Source organism: Charadrius vociferus, unplaced genomic scaffold (genome assembly GCF_000708025.1).
Source record: "Charadrius vociferus isolate BGI_N301 unplaced genomic scaffold, ASM70802v2 scaffold436, whole genome shotgun sequence".
NCBI classification, from domain to species: Eukaryota; Metazoa; Chordata; class Aves; order Charadriiformes; family Charadriidae; genus Charadrius; species Charadrius vociferus.
This window is the reverse complement of record NW_009649187.1, coordinates 2,500,423-2,521,679: the sequence shown is the minus strand read 5'-3', so window position 1 is coordinate 2,521,679 and position 21,257 is coordinate 2,500,423. Positions and strand designations below refer to the sequence as shown.

Genomic DNA, 21,257 nt, shown 5'->3' with positions numbered 1-21,257 from the left:
AGTGTGGAGGCTTTCTGAAAAATATAAGCACCATGCTCACAAAAACAAAATACTAAGAACTGTTAGTAAAGGAACTCAGGTACGAAATTTATCAATACGCCATCACAAATTTACTGTGCAACCCTACTCTGAATACTGCATGAAGATCTGATCAGTTGATCTCAAAATTAAAACCATAAAAAGATTAAAGAGACAAAATGAAACAGTGGAAAAGAGACACAGAGTGTCTTCCATAAGAGAGGAGACAAAGTACTAGGAATTATGTCTTGGAATGACCAAGAGGGAAATGTGGAAAAGGTTTATTAAAAAAAAACAAAACAAACCAACAAAAAACCAAACACCAAAACCCACCAAAAGCACTAGTAATTAATTATTTGCTAGTTCTCCTAAAGCTAAAAGCTAGATAGGACCCAATAAAGTAACCAGATAACAGTTTGATGAGCTTTTTGGTTTTGCTTTGTTGTTGGTTTCTTCGGGGGGGGCCTGTGCGTCAATGAATAAAAAATAAAAATTAGCACTTTCTTCTAACCACAGAACACTGTGGAGCTAACAACATCAATGTATTTACAAAAATATTAGATAAATCCATCGAGAGCAGACAAATGAGATCAATTACCACATAATATTAAAGGATGCAATTTGCATGCTCAAAACAAGTGCCTAAATGTTTGTTGGGTTTTTGTTATTTTTTTTTTTTTTTTAAACTGCTAGAAGCTGGAAAGGTGTATGAATGGAACAATCCATCCATAGTTATCATGCCTAAAGAAGAGAATGTAACAATCATCTGATACAAGTCTGAGGCAGGATAACAAATTATGGTTTTCTCCTCTCTGTCCCAATACAATAGATCTTATATCTATTCAAAACTTTAAACACAATACACAATTGAAACCCATCATGCTATGGAAACAAGCCAAGCGAAATCCTATTTAAAAAAAAAAACTGTCACGGTACAGTAAGATGTCAGTATCTACAAGGTAATTGAGAGCATTAGTTTGGATTACAAACGTGTTAATAACTATGTACTACAGCTTGGGAGCATAAATGGTTCAAGGAGATCTTTACAGTCAACTTTTCTCCCCTCTTCCCTACCTTTGAAGCTCAAAGAAGTACCTTACACTTTGCATCAAAGCATACATGTCACACAAAACACAAGAGTTAGGACCCCACATTAAATACGCATATTTACCAAGACCAGTTACACACCTACTATACCAGCAATTTGCATTTTTGTACTCTGATAATCTTACTAGGTTGTTTCTAAAGGTTTTAAGCTCATAGTAAATATGCTATCTTACCTCATTCAATGCACACATGCGAGCAATAGAACCTATGTTGTTGGTGATGGTGACCAAAGTAGCTCTGGCCAAGTCCTCTTTACTGATGGAATCTCTCTTTTCTTTACTCATCATATGGCCAAAGCTGTGTGAGGAAGATTATTCCTTTTAATATGAGTTATTTAGGAGTGCTAAGAGCCCTTAGAAATTTTATCAGTTAATAAGCTTCGCTTGGATATAATATCCATTGACTTGAGACGGATTTGAACATGTGAAAAGGGATCTCATTGGAAAGGCAGAACAACGAGCAAAGACACTTCTAAAATAACTAATTTAAACAGAAGCAAACTACATCAAGTATTGCTTACACCTGTTCACAAAAAAAAAACAACCACCAAACCAAGAAGTAGGTGAGAGATCTAAGGACAAACCACATGATACATTCAGAGTGACATTTCCACATGGCCATAGTGCATAGTCCAGGGATTACATACTCAGTTCAGCATGCACAGTAAGTTTCCCAAGGAACTCCTTAAAAACAGCTCAATTAACACATACCTTGAGGCTACAGCAGACCCCTGAAGGCCAAACCGCTCATAGTCTCCTCCGTAAATATCTTTCACCAGCTTATCCACATTGGTGCTGTCTCCTTTTGCAGCCATTTCTAGTGCTTCTTCAAACGTCTCGCAGCCAGTCAGCAGACAGCACAGGCCCAGGAACGTTCCTCCTCCAAGACTAGAAAACCAGAGTTCCTTCAGAACAGCAGCTTGAACCAGCTTTTACCACAGCTCTTCAGACTCCTGTTTTCAACATGGTCTACACAGCTACCAACTGGACCTTGCAACTCCTCCCTCATAGAGGTGAAGACAGACACCTTAAATTGAGTTTCTACTTAACACAAATGTTATCCAGCATGCTTTTAACTGAACTGCTCCTAAGCCCTTAATATTTAAATAGGAGGAGCGATGCTAAATAAATGGCTGGCTGAGAATAAGGTCCAATCCAACACCGCAGACTTCAGTTTGCTATTTGTAGCGCTCTAGAAAGTTTTCCTTGTGCAAGAATAATTAGACAGCAGATCACTTAAATCAGTGATGAAAGAATAAACTGTGATCAAAGCTAAATATCTATGCAGATGCAGGCAGCCAAGAGAGATCTTGTCCCGCTCCAGCCAGTGGCAGGAAGCAGTCTGGTTGGTTCCTGTTCAAAGCAAGACTACCATCAGCCCTGAACGTCTCAGCACTCCAGCAAGGCCTCCTCTGAGCAAGGAGCAGACACTTTAATATCTTGCACGGGCTCAAGTACAATATTTACTATATAAATTTAGCAGGGACTGTGCATAACAGGTTGCTAACTCACTTCATTAAAATTCTACTTTGAACTTGTCAGTCTTAACAGACATGAACTTCAGCTTACTAACCTCTACATCCTTCCTCATTCTTTCTTAACCCTTGAGAAAGTTAACTTATTTGCACTGATTGCAGTCACACCGATTGGAGCCACTGTAAACAAGAGGATCAGTGAGACACCACACTTGCACTTCATAAAAAAAGCACAGGAGGTCTGATAGGAACACCATTCAGTCAGTGCTCTCAGATTATTAGGCAAGTTTTTCAGAACACATCTAAGCACTGTAATATATTCAGTAACTGAACAGTAGGAAGCTCTGCACACCAGCCACAAGACAGTATTGATTTCATCATCTATAACAAGTCAGCAGCCCACTGCAGTCATGTTTTTCCTTTCATAGTGGAAAAGATCAGGAGCACATCTACAGGTATCAAAAGGGCTACACAGGAAGAACAACCAGAACTGCAAGAGAACCAATAACTCTCCCATTCAACTTTTGTTCACCTGTATTTTATACAGAAAATGGCTCGTGGCTACCATTCTGGCAAAGATATGCCCTAGATAAGGCAACAGAAGACATATATGCAGCCATGTGCAGTATACAGGAGAAACTTTATTAATATGTACCATGCACTGAAGAACAGAATGCAGCTTTGGAAGGGACTATAGCAAACCCAAAAAGCTTCTTTGGTTGTTGTTTTGGAAGGGGATTTCTTTTAGGTTTCTGTTTTGGGGGGTTGTTTTTGTTTGTAAGATTACAAGATTACTAAAAATGAAGTATACCGATTTAGCTTCATGTAGGAGGAAAAAGTGGGACAGATTTATTGGCATTTTCACTGCTAGTCTGGATGGATACATTTGTAACTAATGTGGTTTCCTATAAGTAAACACTGTTGCCACATTTATAAACTTAAACATGCCTCAGGCTGGTTTTTTTGGCCGTGAAAACAAAAGTTTGCATCCACACTACTGAACTCCTCAATTCCCAAACAGAGCAGTCACATCTAAATCTCTTACTGAACATAGGTCAGAGATGATGTCAACTCAGCTGTACCCTACAAATTATTTCAGATAGCACTAGCTGACCCTGGCTGAAATCACGCCGAGGACAAAGTAAGAATACAGACAATCAGATTCCAGTCACTACACACTGGCATTCCTTAATTTACCAGCATGGTCCAAAGACTAGTACAATCTGTAAGGAAACAGGAGACCTAGTAAGATTCCTCTGTCAAAATCCAGTAGTAGCAGGTAATTCTGCAAATCCTGGATACATCCTAACTACTAAGCAAGAGGCTTTTGTTTAACCCAAATGTTTTTATTTTACTGCTCTGGGGGATCAAAGCAGGGGAGAGAAGATTCATTTACTGAGACAGCTTTATTTTGGTAGTTCACAGCAAGAGATAGGAAGTAGATACAAACACCAAGAAGAGACTAGGGCAGCTCTAAAGTTGAATGGATCCATGATTTCTCTGATGTAGATCCTCTCTCTGAAGCAATCCTAGGATATTTCCAGCCTTGCTGCTGGTGGGCTTTTAAAAGAAATGGGAAGACAAGCACAATTTGGGGCTGCACCTACTAGTCACACTGCCTGGTTTTATTAAGGAGGAAAGAAAACAGAATTAAAAGAACACAGAATTAAGTTTACCTGGTTCCCGTGACTCTCTTATAGTTGTCCTTGGAATACACAGCGAGGATGCTGACCCCTGAGCCTATGTTAACCAGCAGCATAGGATACGGATTATCAAGGCAGTAAGGCTTTTTCTGGCACTGTTCAGGATCTGTAGGATTTTCAAAATAATAGCACTCTGGTTGGCCATTGAAACCAACAGAATCAACATAAAGGAGGCCCTGGATCAAACAGTCCAATTCATCCAGTTTATGGAGTTGCAGATCAGCAATCTGGAAGAGAACAACAAGAAATTAATAAACAAACATTTCCTAGCATAATACAACACTGAGAAGGACAAAAGGCTCAGCTGAAGCCCTTTGATCACTTTAATAGTAACACATTATGCTATTTAAACAGTACAAAGATCTGTCTAAGCATGAAGTCCAAAAGAAAAGGAGTTTGCTACCTGCTTGACAACGGGTACCTCCCAAAACAATGATGTGCTGTGCAGTAATGTCGTTTAGTTCCTTTGCCTTTGAGATATTCCCTGCTCCGCCACCAAGAAACATTTCTCCCCCTCAGTATTCCGAGGCAATAAATTTTTCCCCCCTCATCCCCACCCCAAGAGGAGCTGCGTTCTGCAGCTTTTGGCCAGTATCTGACACAAGCCTGCAAAGCAGCATTCCTCAGCATGCAAAGTGCTTTAACTCGTCACCCAGCTACGTTTCTCAGCAATTTAATAAAATACTCAACAGAAGCATTAAAACTAAGGTACTTCAGTTAAAGAAAAAATAGTTAAAGCCTTACAACGTGCACATGTTTATGTTAATAAACATTAAATATGCAGTGGATTATACTTAAATTATTTGCTTTTTTTTTTTAATGTCACCAGTAATCTGAGACATCTCTTTCTTTAAATCATGATGAGCACTTTAAAATGCCTCATGAAAAACAGGGTATTCCTAATGCTTGGTGAAAAGCAATATAAAAAACTCAAACAAAAATATTGTCAGGCCCATGCCCCCAGCAAGATGTTCATAAAAATGTAACTAACAGAAGGCAGAAAAAAAAAAAAAAGGGGGAAGAGCTTAAAAAGCACATTCCCTCTGAGACCTCACAGGTCACCCATGACTGTACTTAAACAGACATGTCTACTTGCCATAGCATTCTGTTTACTAGAATTAGAAATCACATCCCTTTCTTGAAATAGGATACAGTGACAATCTGTAGAAAATCTCCTTTCCAAATGACATTGAGCTTAGACTGGTGTTAGGGAGAGGAGAGAGAGGGAAAAATAGTAAAGTTGCCCGTCCAAATCCTGAGGTCATTTGCATCCTCACACCTGCAAAGTAGGTCTAACTTAACTCCACTTTCTAGCAGAAAAAGCAGCAGGGTATTAGGAACAAAAGGGAGCTATAAAGAACAGGGCTGGTTCTCCAACATTTGCATATTGCAGGATGTTTTTGCAACAGCTAATAGAGAAGATTTATGAAGCTAACTACCTCCTATTTTTAATTCTGGGAGCTATATTAAGTCACTACAAGGAGGAAAGATATTTCTATGGAACGGTCATGGCCAATAGGTTACATTCTTTTGAGCTATTTAAATCTCTCCCCTTAGGTTTTTTCCTCTACTTGTGCATAGCTCTAACTTGCCTTAACTGAAAGCCATTCTATTCTTTGGATCTGCCCTTTTGTTAAATTTGCTAGTCATCAAACCCTGGAACCATAGAAAAGAAATAAGACAAAAAAACCCCAAACCAGCAGTCTGAAAGACCTCAATATAGATCCAGTTATTCATAGGACAATAGAGACAGGTGGAGATCATTTCTCCTTGTTTCATTATTTTCTCTTGTAACTTTTGCAATCCCTTCATATTTTCTTGGTTACCACATGGCTATACAAATTACAATTACAGAAATGCAGCATAAAAGACTTGAACCATTCAGCCAGCAAATAAAAAGAATAAACACAAATTAGGAGAAAGGTTTTTAAAGAAACACTACAAAAATCTTAAGGTTGCTTTGCAAATATCTTGGATTTCAGCAATTTCTTGCTATTAGACTGAGAGGAAAAGCTCCAATCAAGAGATACACCATACAAGGCATTAACATAATATATGCTTCTTGCACTCTTTCTTACAATGGACTTTGTATGGAGCACACCAAGTCACCACTCGTTAGAGGATTTATTTTGTTAAAGCCCAATTAATGTTGCACATAGCTAGTCAAAATAAGGAAAGATTCTATACTACCCATGATCTTTCTCTATGTTATGTGCTGTACAGTCTCAATTTCCTCATCTTACTGTATAAGCTAGATGCAGCATGACCAAACACGATCTAACACAGGTACAGCACACACACAGATGCTATGAACCAGAAGCCTGCGAGACAAAGACAAGTCAATAGCAGACTTATGGTGCCTACTGTCAAAACCTCTATTCCCCCATAAACCAAATACCCAGCCACAAGCTGCTTTCGTTTCATCTGCATTACCTTCTTACAAACAGGTAAGCATCAGTAAGAGACCTTGCGAGAAATGAGTAAGCAATACAAATCTAAGAGTAAAACACTTCTGGCATCAGTGCAAAAACACAGACAAAATCCTTGTTTCTACAAACTCTCTGGTCAGCTCACCGATTTTGTAAGGACAGAACAAAAGAAACTAATCAAAGGTTCTTTTTCAAGCACTAGGCATAGAAGTTTTATTAGGTCCAGCCCTCCACATATAAAAGACATACTAGAATTTGCTCTGCTTTTTATAGCTCTGTGCTATATTTAACAGCTGATATACTGTAAGCAGAAAAGCCCTATTACTGCTCTTTCATGTATGATATTCATAGCAGACTGAAAAACTATTTTCCTGTGTTGTTGCAGCAGTCTGGTTTTCATTTTTGGAAGGAGAAAGACTGGTATCAGTATTCCACGTCGATCCGCCTTCATTCAGAGAACGACGAGCTCTGCAGCCACCAGACCTCTGAGGCCCCAAACAGCCCAGTGCTCATTTCTAAACACAGTTTAGGGCACAGCTGCACGAAATGTAGTAACCCAGTCTTGTACAAGAAGCCACCATAAAGCCAGGGTCACAATTCCCAGTCCCCTTCCCTGCATACAGAACTGCCTTTTCCTCTATTTGTTTCTTTGCTCACACTGACTCAAGCAGCAAAACTGCATCACAAAATAGATACCTGTAGGTATCGTAACTAATGTACGGGTAGGCAAACGTGAGCAGCAAAACTGCATCACAAAATAGATGTGCCTGTAAGTATCGTAACTAATGTATGGGTAGGCAAACGTGTTATTTTTTTTTTCCTGGTGCCACCAGAAAACCTGACCTACCACACTCTACTTATCCTCATCTTCCAGCTGTCCAAACCACTTCTCCTTGCAGGAATTGAAGTTTATGTGCAGAAACGCAAAGCAAAAACGGGAGCTGTGTGGAAGCACATTTTAATGGGAAGTTTTTCCTACAACTTTTTACAGAATTGCATTTGCAGATATTTTCCAGCCATTTACAATCTCCAACATGGGGGCAGACAGCATAATGGTCAACTCATCCTGCTCTGCGCTCCTGTAACTATATCCAACACAGTGCCTCTCTAGAAAAGTTTAGGGTCAGAAAGTTGTGCTATGAGAGGAAGAACTGCAGAACAAAGTTGTATACAGAGCCCTCGAGGGAAAATTTGTGATGGTTACAGGGAAACCATATGCACATTTTTTAAAAGCACAATTTTTCTGCATTATAGCCAGACTGCAGAAATTCCTTTTTATTTCGGACTGGTTTTTAAATACCAGGGAGGGGAGGGAAGAAAACACTTTGGACCTCAAGGAACTCTTCAGGACCATCAAAAGGAGGGACTCAGGACTTTAGCCATGTTTACAAGCAGGTGCAACACAGCAAGGAAGTAGTGAACACTTCCCCATGACAGTTCACACCTTAGCAACAAAATCCTGAAACCCAGCTGATTTCAAGGATACACAAAAGGTTTGTTGTTACTGTATACGGATGTTATTCTAAGGAGAATGAAAGCACACCTCTTGTACACTTGCAAGAAGTGCTGGAAAAGGGCACTGTCCAAGTTTAGGTTTCAGGGGTTTTGTTGGTTAGTTTTTGTTGTTTGTTTGTTTTTAAATAATACGCATAACATCTAACAATTTTTAGCTGTATTCAAGTACCAGACAGCATAAAAGGGAAAAAACGTGGTACCAACTTGCTGCTGCTTTGAAGTATGGAAGCACGTAAGTCAAAGACTTGGGTCACCTACGGCCCGAGCAGCAGTGTCCCGCCTCCTCCAGCAAGTGAGGGACAACTTGGAGTGTCTTACGCTAACTTAGAGTTACGCAGCACAAGGAAACCTCTCCAAGAGCCAAGCTTACTCTTAAAGCGTTTTTGTTACAAGTTATGGGGAAGGTCAAGGCCAAAGTTTACATTTGTGTTGGTAACAGATTTCATCCCTTCCCTGCCCCAAATATTCTTTATTAAGCAATTGGGTTTTGCCCAGGCCCTGTTTTCACCGAAGCCAGCAGTAAAATTTTTATCAAGACAAGTCTGTAGATGTCTGTTCAGGAAAGGAAAACAAAGATCCCACCTTTGAGGCAGTGCAATCAACAGGAATTTTGCAATAGAGCAGGTTTTAGACAAAAGTCTGAATAGTCCTTTCTTCCCTCATCCCCCATGTACCCTTTACATTGAGTTGCTTTACAGAACTGAGTGACAGCCTAGGAATTTATTCCTCGTTACATTAACAGCATAATTTTGTGCAAGTAATGTAGGTGTGCTATCATGAAGGACATGCAGCGTATAGATTATTTATATTGCAGATACACAAGCAAATAAGTCTATGTACTCCTTACTTTTATAGAAGTGGTGTTACTCGAGCACTTACAGAATATGTGAGGTGACAGTACATAGCTGGGGAAAGGAGGGAGAACTATCAGAATTAGGCAACAGGTTCATCCATGCCTTAACACTACTGTTACCTGAAAATAAAGTTGGCCAGCCATAAAGACCAGTCATTCAGAAATGGAGAAAAAAAACAGAACAAGACACAAAATCAACCGAAACACCCTAAGCTGGAAACAGTCCTTTTAGTGAATTACTTACTCATGCTCTTCAATGAACAGTAAGTCTAACCATATGGTCGGTAAAATTATTTCTGTGGTCTAGTTTAATGACTAGAGTCAGTTTTCCTACTTCTACGGGAAGCATTCAAATCTTCAGAATGAATCAAATGATTTGCCAGGCTACTGATCGTTACTGCTGGCAGTCACCGAGCAGTCCATGGAGACTTCTCCAGGCCCCCTCCTATCCAACACTGCGGATCACAGGGGAGGGAGGTCAGATAGCTAAACCTAGCTAATTTTGTAGCTTTAGTTGCCTATCTATGGCACAGAAGACAGGCTTAAGTAAACAGAAGATGCCTCCCAATTTTGTTTTATTTTTTTTTAATACACAAAGGCAACAGATGTCTAGATCGAATGTATTTAACTCATTTAGGGATTCAGAAACTAGACACTGGAACAGGCAAGTATCACCAGGATGTTTGCTTGTCTATTTTAAGGAGGAAAAAGCTACTGTAATCTTAGAAGGATTCCTTCTTTGGGATCTGAATGCTGTTTTGCAATATGTTGGATCTTTTTTCCTAAATCTATGCAATCCTGAAAGTCCCATAAGCATTTAGAAATAGGATGAAAGACAAGTAACGTAAAAGCATGTACACAGGGAAATAGAGGGCCAGAACACAAGCATGTTACAAGTATCAGTTTCACGAGTTTCCTAGCATTTAGCCAGTTTTTTTGATGAAATTAACAACATTCACAAACATACTTTAGTTTTTCCACATTGCTTCTAAGTAACAGAACCAGTAACATTTAAAGCCTCTTCCATATGAGGCCTTACACAATACTGAATCCCGCAACAGCAGGATAGTAGACTTGGCACACGTTCGTTACTTCTACAGGTGCATTACAACAATCAAATATTCAGAACAGACATTTCAATGCTTTTGAGAGAGCAATCCTGAAGCTGTTGTCCAATGTCAATTTACAGTCAGCAGAACACACTGAGATAGCCAGCTGCTGTTACAATGGCTAATGAAGTGTGACAATTCAAGTGCCAGTACCCAGGACGCTCAGCCCTTTGCGAGAGATTAAGCAAGCAAACTTTCACGTAATGGATAGTCTTTTGCTCCTGTAATACTCTGTGGATATTACAGTTCGAGCCAAGAAATCCTTGCTATAAAGGCAGGTGTGGAACTGTATAGGTGTAAGAGGAGGTGCCCAAAGTACTCACTTAGGTGTGAGTGCACTTCACTGATTGCTCTATGCTACAGAACACCCCAGCCAGACTTCATAGTGCTCTTCTTAAACTGCATACAAGTGTTGCAGCACACAAAATGCTAACTAACACTGCAAAAACGTGGGACTTCATGCCTAAGTCCACCAGTAATTTGCTACGTGACCTCATATTTTGGTCCAACAGCTAGCAAAACAGCCCCAACTTCAACTATTGCTTCCAGTGCTACATCGACTATATTGCAGCTGACATGACAGAGACTGGTCCCTCACTGTAAATTGCACATTTATGCCAGTCAAAGCTACTGGGAGAAATACTTAGCTGTGTAGCCACCAGGCAACTTCCAGTTCAATTGTACAGCTGTGGGAGTAAGGGACGTGGACTTCCTTACCAAGTAAGCAACTCTAGCTGCTATTACATGATACAGGAAAAATGAATTTGGGAAGACTAACCATTGCAAAGGGATAGTCAGCCTCTTCAGAGTCTCAAGTGACCTCCCATTGTCACCAGAAAACATGACCTGAATCATCCCCTGTACACATCGAAGGACACTTGAAAACATGAACTGAGGCCACGCTGACTAGCGCTAGAACTCGCCTCCTACTGTGGAGCCAACATCCTTACACAATGCAAGACAAGCTAAAACTTTTGAGGACTCAACAGTCATCAGCAGACCCTAACACACAAGGGACTTGCATTCAGCCTAAGCGACAAGAAATCTGGCATTAGTAGTGGAATACTACAGCAATTCAGAAACTTCATAGTCCTTCATTAGGCTAGCTGCTTCCAGGTCCAACACTTACTGAAAATGATTGCACAACAGTGTAACAGCTGGAATTCATGCTGATCTCTTACAGCATTCTCTTTCCCCCTTAGGATCCTGGTCATCTGGTAGGTGACACGTATTGACAAAGAAAGAGCCTCTTGTACTGCAGGAATGGATGCTTGGAGTTAAAAATGAAGCACACAAAGCCAAGGACTGTAGTCAACGGCAGTTGGTAAATCAGTATGATAGCTCCCAAGACTGAAAAGCAACTGATGTAACCTGTCATACCCAGCAGTCATCCCTCACCCTCAAGATCAGGTCAAAAGCTAGGGACAGAACTGTCAGACCTGCCTGCCAAGTAGATCATTCACATTAATTTTAGTGAGAGTGCTCTGGTACAGACAGAACAGTCATTCTTTTACAGAAAATAAATGGAGATATGCCCCCCTCAAAGACACATACACAACTGGCTCCCAAATTACTATTTCTCTCTAATGCAGTTTGTACAACAGCTCTCTACGCTTCTGTTGCGACAATTAATTTTTGCAGTGCACTCATTTAGGAGCTGGGACTATTGCTGAAGTTTGCATAAACAACAGCATCCCAATACTGCAGATTTACATCAGTTTCTGGAGCTCCCTGCAAAGGTTCTTTTTAAATTCTAGGGGATCTAGGACCTAGTCCCCTCAAGAACTGCCTTCCTTCACATGATGTATCCCCCAATTTGAAACCGAAGCTAGCTGCTATTGGCATGCTTCCATACACTGTTTCAACCCCTGCTCCATGCTTGGTCTTCCAGACTCTGGACTTAAGTCTGCTTGAAGACTAATACAATAGGAAGGGAACTTGAATCTAATCTCTAGTCTGTATGGTTAAATTTCTGATTTTCTAATAGATATCCAGTTTGCAAGATGAGTACCTAGTCTCTAGGTTGTCATAACACACCCTCAGATGATTATGAGGCATCTGATCATCACAGCTGTACTCTTAAAACATTTACCAAAGACATTCTGCACAGTAATACTTCAGTAGAATACCTTCCCCTCTCCCCTGCATGTTCTCGGCAATTCCTTTAACAGAATCGATTCACACTTGTTAATTAATCTTAACCAGTTAGGATGGACAAAACAAGTGTTATTTTCTTTGCAAGTTTTAACAGAAGGACTCCCATGATGGTTCCCCAAAGTACTTCCCACTGAACCCTTACGAACTGTTCACGTACCGTTCTAAAGTCCTCCTCAAACTTGTAAGCTCCACCTCCTGTGGCACAGAGCGTAGTGTGCAAACTGGAGAAGTTCTTTTCACTACCCATCTGTATGAACCTGTGCATGGCACAGCTGGGAAAGCGGATGAAATGCAGGTTTCCTTTGCGTCCACACATAGTCAAATTTTTCAGTTCCAGATGGACATCGCGAATGCCAGTTTTACCATAAGCTGTATTGGAGGTCAAGTATTTCCTAATGCTTTTCAGGTTTTCCACCTCCTCTTGTTCCTCTTCTGCAGTAATGTCCTTAGGTTCAAAGTAGACCAGTTTAACCAACGTTCCACCGATATCCATTCCAAACCATGGAAAAGCTAAGGACAAGGGGGTTAGGAAGGAAGAGAAAGACACTATAAATATATAGGTAAATGACAATTCAGCACAACTACAGTAGCAGCATCTGCTCTTGAAAGCTGGCGGTCACTTACATGTCCAATGCACACATACTAAACACCTCTTTAAGTTAAGACTACATGAAGCCTCAGCTAAGAAAAAGAATAAAGAAAATCTCAAAATATTCTTCTCTGAAGAAGCAGGTTTTAATAAAACGAAAATATTTTTTCCCAGGAAAACATTTTACTCTTCAGTCAGCACCTCTTGACAGAGCACATTTCACCCAGTCTGACTCCTGGCACCAATTCTTAAAATAGACTAAGGAGGGGAGGAGGAAGAAACCACCAAACAGGAGAACAAGATTTCCCAAGTCACATTCCCACTGCGTAACATCTACAGTCGCCTTTCCAAGACCAGCTGGAATTTCCACAGTCACAAGGCTCTGTCTGAGGAGCAGCAATACATAACTCTCCCATTATGCTGGGAGTCTTCAAGGCTTCAACCCACCAGAACTAGCAGCTCTGTTGGAATTACACCACCTGCATATATTAGCAGAAAGAGAATGAGCTGTTTTAAGTTCAGTATTTACTACTGCCAGTCCTTTTCTTTGAGCATAAACTCCTTTTGCTGGTACGTGCTAGCCTATCATACAACTATACAAGAAATGCCACTATTTGCTTCTCAGCCTATGTATGTATTTGCCACAGCTGGCCTAGGTCTACCAAAAACTTTGTTCTGTTAATAGAAAGAGAAAATCACTATGGAGAGCACACAGACCGAAGACACCAACTGCACCAGGTTGGTCTGCCTATATATATAACATGTATATGTTTTAAATAGTAAGCCAGGTAACTTATGAAGCAGTAAGAAATGAGAATACAAAAATCTATACACAGGTACCCCAGAAGGAGGCAGCTAGTAATGTTTCTTAGAGAAATTAAATTACAAGTACTGAGTACATGGCTAACATCTAAGACCCATTTCTAAAATAGCAGTCACAAAGTCACCTCTCTGCTTTTAGGGAAAATCAGGCAGACTTGTTAGAAACGTGATTCTACCAACTACAGCATCCCAACTTAGTGCTGATACAAACTTCAAACCACGGACACCATATACATTACTGATATTTCTGCCAGCGAACATAAGTGTAAACAATCTGCGGCAAAGATTTTAGTTAGCATAGAAGGTACTGATCACACTGTTCTTCCTCAGGTAATCACAGCTCAGTATTAAGTCACCCAGCTTCAGGCTAAAAGGAGCTTAAAGTCTTTTACTTCTTACCACAAGGGTCTCAGCATTATTCTTGTCTGGCTGAACAACTAAAAAGTCTAAATTTCACAGTTATTAATACACACCGCCCCCTCCCCACAACCAATCCTTAAATGTCAGATGTCTAAAACAGTTGTTTTGCTCCATTGCTGTATGCCAAATAATTAATCATCAGTTTAACCCCACTTTCCCTAAGGACAAGGAAGACACAATGCATAAACTCCCATGAAGCAGCTTGCTAACAGTTGAGTTTTTCTAAGAGCACCTACTGTTATCTGTGGCAAAGTCTTTTTTTTTTTTCATGCCCTACAAGCTGCAAGACACAAAGACACTGAAATGAAGTCTAATTTGAGGTTTGGGAAGATATATCCTATGCAGATGCATGAAAGCTCCCTGAAATGGGAAGAATTTCAAACAAGCGTTTCTAAAATAGCTCTTTATCTTAAAAGAAGAAAACTATGCTACCATACACTAACCTGTATCTCAAACACTTTTGAAGGTACAAAGTAAATATTTAAGCAAAGTGGTCTGGTCCACACTGCACAACACTACAATGCAGTGGTGCTCAGGACGCCAATCCCATTAGCGATTTACACAAATCTTTATTTAAGCTACTGAGAACTTTAATTACCTGTCTCACTGGAGCAGTAAGTCTCCTCCTCAGATGTATCTTAATTATGCAACAGGAAGTTTAATTGTAAAAGCAGCATGGTTGGACTGTGTGATACAGAACCAGCCTGTAGCTAAGTGTGAGCCAACTTCCAATATTCTACATTAAGGGCATAAAATCTGCTACAATCTACCTCCACCAACAGTTGCTTTAAAGCTATAGCGTAGATTTAATCTTTAAGAGAGAAAAGAAGCACTCCATCCTCCTATCAAACACAAGCCCAGCAATAAAAGTGTTAAGTACTAACAGCTGAGTTATTCATAAATGACTGCCAAGACATTTACATCTTAACATTTTGAATAGTCATAACTAAATCATTAACAAAGAATAAGTACCGTAGAAAACAACTATGAAGTTATTTCAAGTCTGTGTAGTTCCTGGGATAGGTACACATAATGTTCACATTGAAAATTCAAGCAGAAATGCCAAGAGACTTTTTTTTTTTAGTTTATTCTCTCTGTGAATCTAAGCTCCTTTCATTTTGTTGTGAGCCAAATGGAGAGCTGCAGAAAGAAAAGAACTTTGCTCCCAGAACAGCAGTTTTCTTCAGCACAAATAAAGAGCCCTAGATCAGTCCACAATAACCGATATTTCAGCTACGCAGAACAGCAGCTTAGTTTTCTTCACAGCTGCTAACACCAGCTATCTGGTGGAATCACTTGCAATAAAGATGACAACTATTTTAACTGGTTGACCAATTAGGAGAAATAAAACCCTCTCAAAGTTCCTGACAAGTCCCTCTGTAATTCATGTAAGTTCAATACAACTGGGCCGACAGCAGAAACAATTCTGTATTCCAGTGACCATTTTAAAAAATTATTCCTTGTATCTTTTGTTACTATCAATATGTTCCAAAACAAAATGCACCACTGGCTTCAGCTCTTTTCAGTATCTTTAGATAACTCACTTTAGTTGGTACCTATACACTTCAGCTTGCCAGAAACCACCGAACGTGGTGCTAACGGGAACGTGCACACAGGCTGCAAGGTGCTCCTGAGTTTTTCTGCCTCCCCGAGGCCATCACAATTATTAGGGCCTTCACTGCTACAACCAGGGGGTATGAAGAAGGAAAGGTTATTTGTGCAGACACCATCTCCACAGCCTTGAGGGAGAACGAGAGGAAAATTGTGGGGGCTTTTTTGTTTGTTTTGGGTTGTTTGGTTTTTTGTTTGTTTGTTTTAAACTGGAAGTCCAGTGTTTCATTGACAACCTGAATAAATGTCTGGTTTCTTGAGTTATTAATAGCCAGGAAAGCAAGGAGAAAGTTAAATTTGTCACATCCACATTTTATGCTGGTAACAGTTATTTAAAACTGTGTGATCTATTATGGAAAATTAAAGACACTGGATATGTTGCAGAAATGCTTTCACAGGGCAAAAAATGCACTTAACTAAAATTCTCTGCTAAGACTGCTATGAGCTGATTTCTCTCTTCCCAGTGAAGTCAGTATGCAATATACCTATTGGATCAGTGCAATCTATTATTGTGGAAAAAATAAAGCTGTTCTACTGAATTGCTACACTGCAGTAAGTCATAAAAAATAACACTATAAAATGTAGTTCTAGGTCCCATAGAACTGATACAGAAAGCATCAAGATGAACCATGTATTCTTAAAAACCTAGCATAAATCAAAAGACTCTGCTTATCTTCTTAAGAAAATTAATTCTCTTTATGTTAAACTGCACCAACTACTTACTGGTTTGTTATCTTGAGATAAAAATCTCCATTACTCAAAATTTAGCTGCAGAAGCATGTGACAATGCAAACAGAAGGTATCTACAGTATTGCATAATTAGGTAATCTGATGCACACCAACAGCTGTGCTATCTGGGGGAAAGGTTCACTCTGAGAAATTCCACAATACATTTTACCTAGTTTCTGCATGAATTTCGAAGAGTATGCTATAAGGCTATTCCTATAAAGCATATTACATTCAGAATTGAACACGTTTGATTTTTAAAAACCCTATACTGAATATACAATATAAGGAGGGGGTGTGGAGGGTAAATACAAAAATCACAACATGGACAAGATCAGGGGAAGCAAGAATGAAAGGGAACTCCTAGGTCACTAAGTAACATTTCCTCCCATTAAAGAGAATAACCAAGGGTAACCCTTTTCATACGTTTAAACAACCACCACATAAAGTTAGCTAAATCTTTTTACTCCTCAGCTCTTAGAGATTGTGCCTGAATGCTGCTGGTTAGAATTTTCTTCTCTCTATCTGGACCCTAGATTTTTCCATGACCAATTTGCAGCAGCTTCTTCTTTTGCCAAAACTGCTTCAGCTTATACATCTCTCTTACAAGACCTGTATTTCCTTGAACACAGGTACAGTATCTCATTTTTTTTTTTATCAAAAATTTGAATGGTGGTATCAATACTCTGGTAGCTTGGTCATAAATATCTCAGATGTAATATCATGGGTTCAGCTGCTTTTCTTCCTGGACACACATATGATGAAATTCTATTACTTCATTTACATTCTTCATTTGCATTGAATTTGCATTGCTTGATGCTTTGATGATCTAAGAACTTCCTGTTTTAATTGGGACTGGAAGAGGGGAGAGAGCCAAAAATAAGAACAGGGAAAAAAGAAACCACAAACCCAAAACGAGAGTCAAACATGAGATGGGATAGTATTCTCACCGCTTCTGAAAGCTGCTTTCTGTTAAAAAAGAAGTTGATAATAGCTTACATATAGTTTTCAATTACTTCTTCCTATTTTACACAGTTATTTTGAGCAATCCAAACATGTTGCAGTGGAAGCATTTGTTTTCAGAACAGAATACATAGCTTAAAAAGTAATTATATCTGCTTCGCAATTAATGGAAGTTCTTCAAACTTTACAAAGCTAGAGCTAAATAATTGATGCACATATATCAGGTGAAGCTTTCCAGTTCATTTTCAGCAGCAAGGGCTTATTGAATGTCTACCTCCTCACCAGAAAATAACAAAAAAACCAAACAGAAACAAAACCCAGCCCCAAACCAAAACACCTCAAACCCAAAAGCAAAGAGCTGTTTGTTAAATAGTTGTGACCATTCACACATATATAGTCATATTACCACAAACCGATTTCTGAAGATAGCACTGGGAGACCAGGTCATTACATAGCCTGTATAGCATCATTAAAAAACCCCAACAAATAAAACCTAAACTTACAAAGCTACAAGAAGCAACGATTAGCTATCGAGAATCTCCTTCTTGGATGTAAGAACACCCAGCCTGATGGAAGCTATCTGCGTAAGTTTCCCATTCCTTTTGGAAACACATCACCTCATTGGTAAGGCAGATACACAGTTTTAGCTCGCAAGATGCAGGACCACAACACGCCAATTAATTCAGTTTGTTATGGCCAGTCCTATTCCTTAGGCAACCCTCACTTCCACCTACATTAAAAGCAGCTGGAGACTAACTTTACACAGCATGTCACATGAAGAAACTCTTAAGATTAAGAGATTGGGGGATATTCCAATGCCTTGAACAAGACTTCAGTAACCAATGATAGTGTACTTACTCACCGTGTCAAATAGCAAGACCAAAATCATTTTCACTCCTGTATTCTTCACTAAAATATACTAACTCATCATGGCATTCCATATTTAACATCATCACAGGTGAAAAAACCCTAGGTTTTCCACTTTCCACCTGGCCTTAAGTAGTACTACATAACCGTGCTGCAGCCAAACATCACAGGTGTAACTATCTAAATATTGGCCAAAAGCATTCCTTATTGTGAAGCTACAACTTGAAGTGTTCAGAAATTAACCATGGCAATTATAACACATATTACTTGTAAACGGTCACACTGCCTCAAAAACACATTCTTTCACCCCTAACAACTACCAGCTGACTTGGGGTGAGATGTAAGATGCTGATTGGAATAGAGACCCCCAAGGCTTTCTCTTAAATTAAGAAAAGCAATAGAATTAAGATGTCCAGCTGGCTTCTTCCCTATGTCTGATGCAGAATAATGCTGTGAAGCACCAGTCTAGTTAACTGCCACGCTGAAATCTTTGTCCCTACTTGGCTACAAGACTGTTTCACCGGGATTGACGAAGGCACTTAACAGCTCTTTTTCTTTCTTCAGTTCAAAGATCACATTTAAACTGAAAAACACGACATTTCAGCCGGCTTTTGAAGTTTGCAGAATTCATACTAGTTCAGTATTTTATTCTCTTGCGGGGCACTTCACAGCACAAGGCATCAGAATAGATACTTTTTTGAATTCATTATACAGTGCTGCGATACAGAAAGGTAATATAAACCCTAATCTCACACACGGTCTGCACTAACGATTTAAAGCAGAAAACTGACAAAAGCCTAATATCACTGACAACTCATCTACTTCAACAAAGCAAAGACAAGCTTCTCAGCAGAAGCAACAGGAGGTGAGTCAAAAGGATACAAGTTAGTCCCCAGATCCTCTCTCACCACAGGGTAATCGGCAAAGCACACTGGTTTCACAGGGAATCTTCCCTTCTCAGAGGGAATCAGACTTGGGAATATAGAATTCTACCTCCCTTTGGCAGAACATAAAAACAATCAAGAAAACATATAATTTATAAGGATTTACAGGAATAATCACTGCAGAGAGATAGGTTTCATTTGTTGAAATATTGGGAAATGCCAATTATCTCATTATCTTTCCCACCACGCAAAGCAAACCCCACAATCAATTCTGAAGTCTTACATGCCATGTGGTAACTGCACTTCATTTTGCAATGTGTCCTCAAGCACAGAACAAACATCTGCAAAGGCCAGGATTAAATACAAAAACCAGTTAAACGGGACTGTGTAGTATTCACTACAGATGGAAACAGTGGAAAGCTATGCAGTACCAGGAGAATTCAAGTATAATTTAATGATTTTTTTTTTTTTAAACTGGTGAAAATGCACTATCATCTTTTCCTGCAAGACTAATACTAAATTGCAAATTTATTCCTGTACAAAATAAACCATATAAATTGAAAAGTATAAGATCAGCAAGAGTTCACGTATTTTGTTCAACAAAGATTGCCCACAAAACAGTTCTACAAAGCACTTCCCTCACCTGCTGTTTTCATTAAAGCCTCATTTCCTTAAAACCCCACAGCTGAAGACTCTGTTGTCATACACCTTGGGCAATATAGCCCGTCACCTGTGCTCTTTACTCTGATGGGCTCTTTTTCCCCCCTCAAGACGGGAGAGAAATTCCAAATTCCTCATTCTTCTTTTTCAAATGATTACATGTAGCCCTAAAAGCTTTATTCTTTGCTTCAAAATAGTTTTTACTATTATGAAGAATTTGATATGCAAGTGCTGACTTTTCTTAGTGACACCAAATCAAAATGTAAGTTAGTGCAAGTTTGGCAGCTTTTGTTCGTGAAAGAAAATGTGAAGCTAGACAAAGACTACACAACCAGTTTGTGATGGAGAATAGTTTTCTCATCAATATGTTAAATTTGGTAGAAGAGTAAATTAACTATCAGCAGGTACTCTAAGTACTACACAATTAACCAATACAGAGTACATTCTAAGGCAAAGTGGTATGTGTAGTTCAACAAAAACATTTAAAAAACCAGAAGGCAGTGGCTCATAAGTAGCCCTGTGAAAGCTGCAGCTCTTCGAGGCTGTATCTGACTATTTTGTTCTGCTTATACAGAAAAGTTTAAAGTATTTGTTTCAAGAGAAAGGGAAAAAAAAAAAACAAACAAAAAAAAGAGTAGCTGAATGCACACTACTTCCTACTGAGTAGAAACATCTTTAAGTTTTGGCAGTGTGTAGCTGTGATTCTGACTATCCCCGATTACTCTTTTGGAACATGCTGAACTTTTAACAAAGAACCAAACATTTGTTGGCATCATTTGAAGGGCTAGTGAAGCGAGAGCACAAACAAACAGAGTACTTTTTCCATTGGATTGCTTTACTTGTACAGTTTACCCTGAAATTATTCAATACTTCCATACCTACATATAAGCCATCTATGATCAAGTAAGTAAAACATACTTACCAACAAACCTGATAAAATTAAGGACGTTACAAACACGGACATCTGAGACTCAGCCTTACAAGACACGAAGTAGACGGCCAGCTCACCAACACCTCCCAAACCAACTAACCAAAAGCCACAGGCGACAGCTCATAAGAAGCACCTTACAAGTTTATTCTGTTTGCAAGATACTCTTTTTATTCCCCCCTCCCGCCCATTCAAAGTAATTTGCCACCTGCTCCCAGGTCTACTTTTTTTCTCCTTAATTCGCACGACGTTTGGGGAAGGAGCATGTGCTTCGACCGCAGAGCCAACCCGGCGCAGGACAGCGCCCCGGTCGGTCCCGGTCCCGGTCCCGGTCGTTACTCACAGTGCTGCTTGGGCACGATCAGCTTCATGGGCGCGTCCGGGAGCGGCGGAGGCCGGCGGGACCCTGGGCGCCGCCCGAC

General features: G+C 39.6%; 1 protein-coding gene across 2 annotated transcripts in view; it reads right to left on the bottom strand.

Moving 5' to 3' along the window:
* Window positions 1-21,206, bottom strand: part of PANK1 (pantothenate kinase 1) — a 26,013-nt gene extending 4,807 nt beyond the window's left edge. The window contains exons 1-5 of one of the 2 annotated variants that reach the window (XM_009888698.1): window positions 21,179-21,206; window positions 12,523-12,875; window positions 4,276-4,529; window positions 1,836-2,012; window positions 1,299-1,422 (exon numbers count right to left, since the gene is read on the bottom strand). In XM_009888698.1, coding sequence (XP_009887000.1) covers window positions 1,299-1,422; window positions 1,836-2,012; window positions 4,276-4,529; window positions 12,523-12,875; window positions 21,179-21,206 — 936 coding nt within the window. The remainder of the gene's footprint in view (window positions 1-1,298; window positions 1,423-1,835; window positions 2,013-4,275; window positions 4,530-12,522; window positions 12,876-21,178) is intronic. The other variant, XM_009888699.1, reaches the window with a different exon arrangement.
* Between the last annotated feature and the right edge of the window lie 51 nt (window positions 21,207-21,257).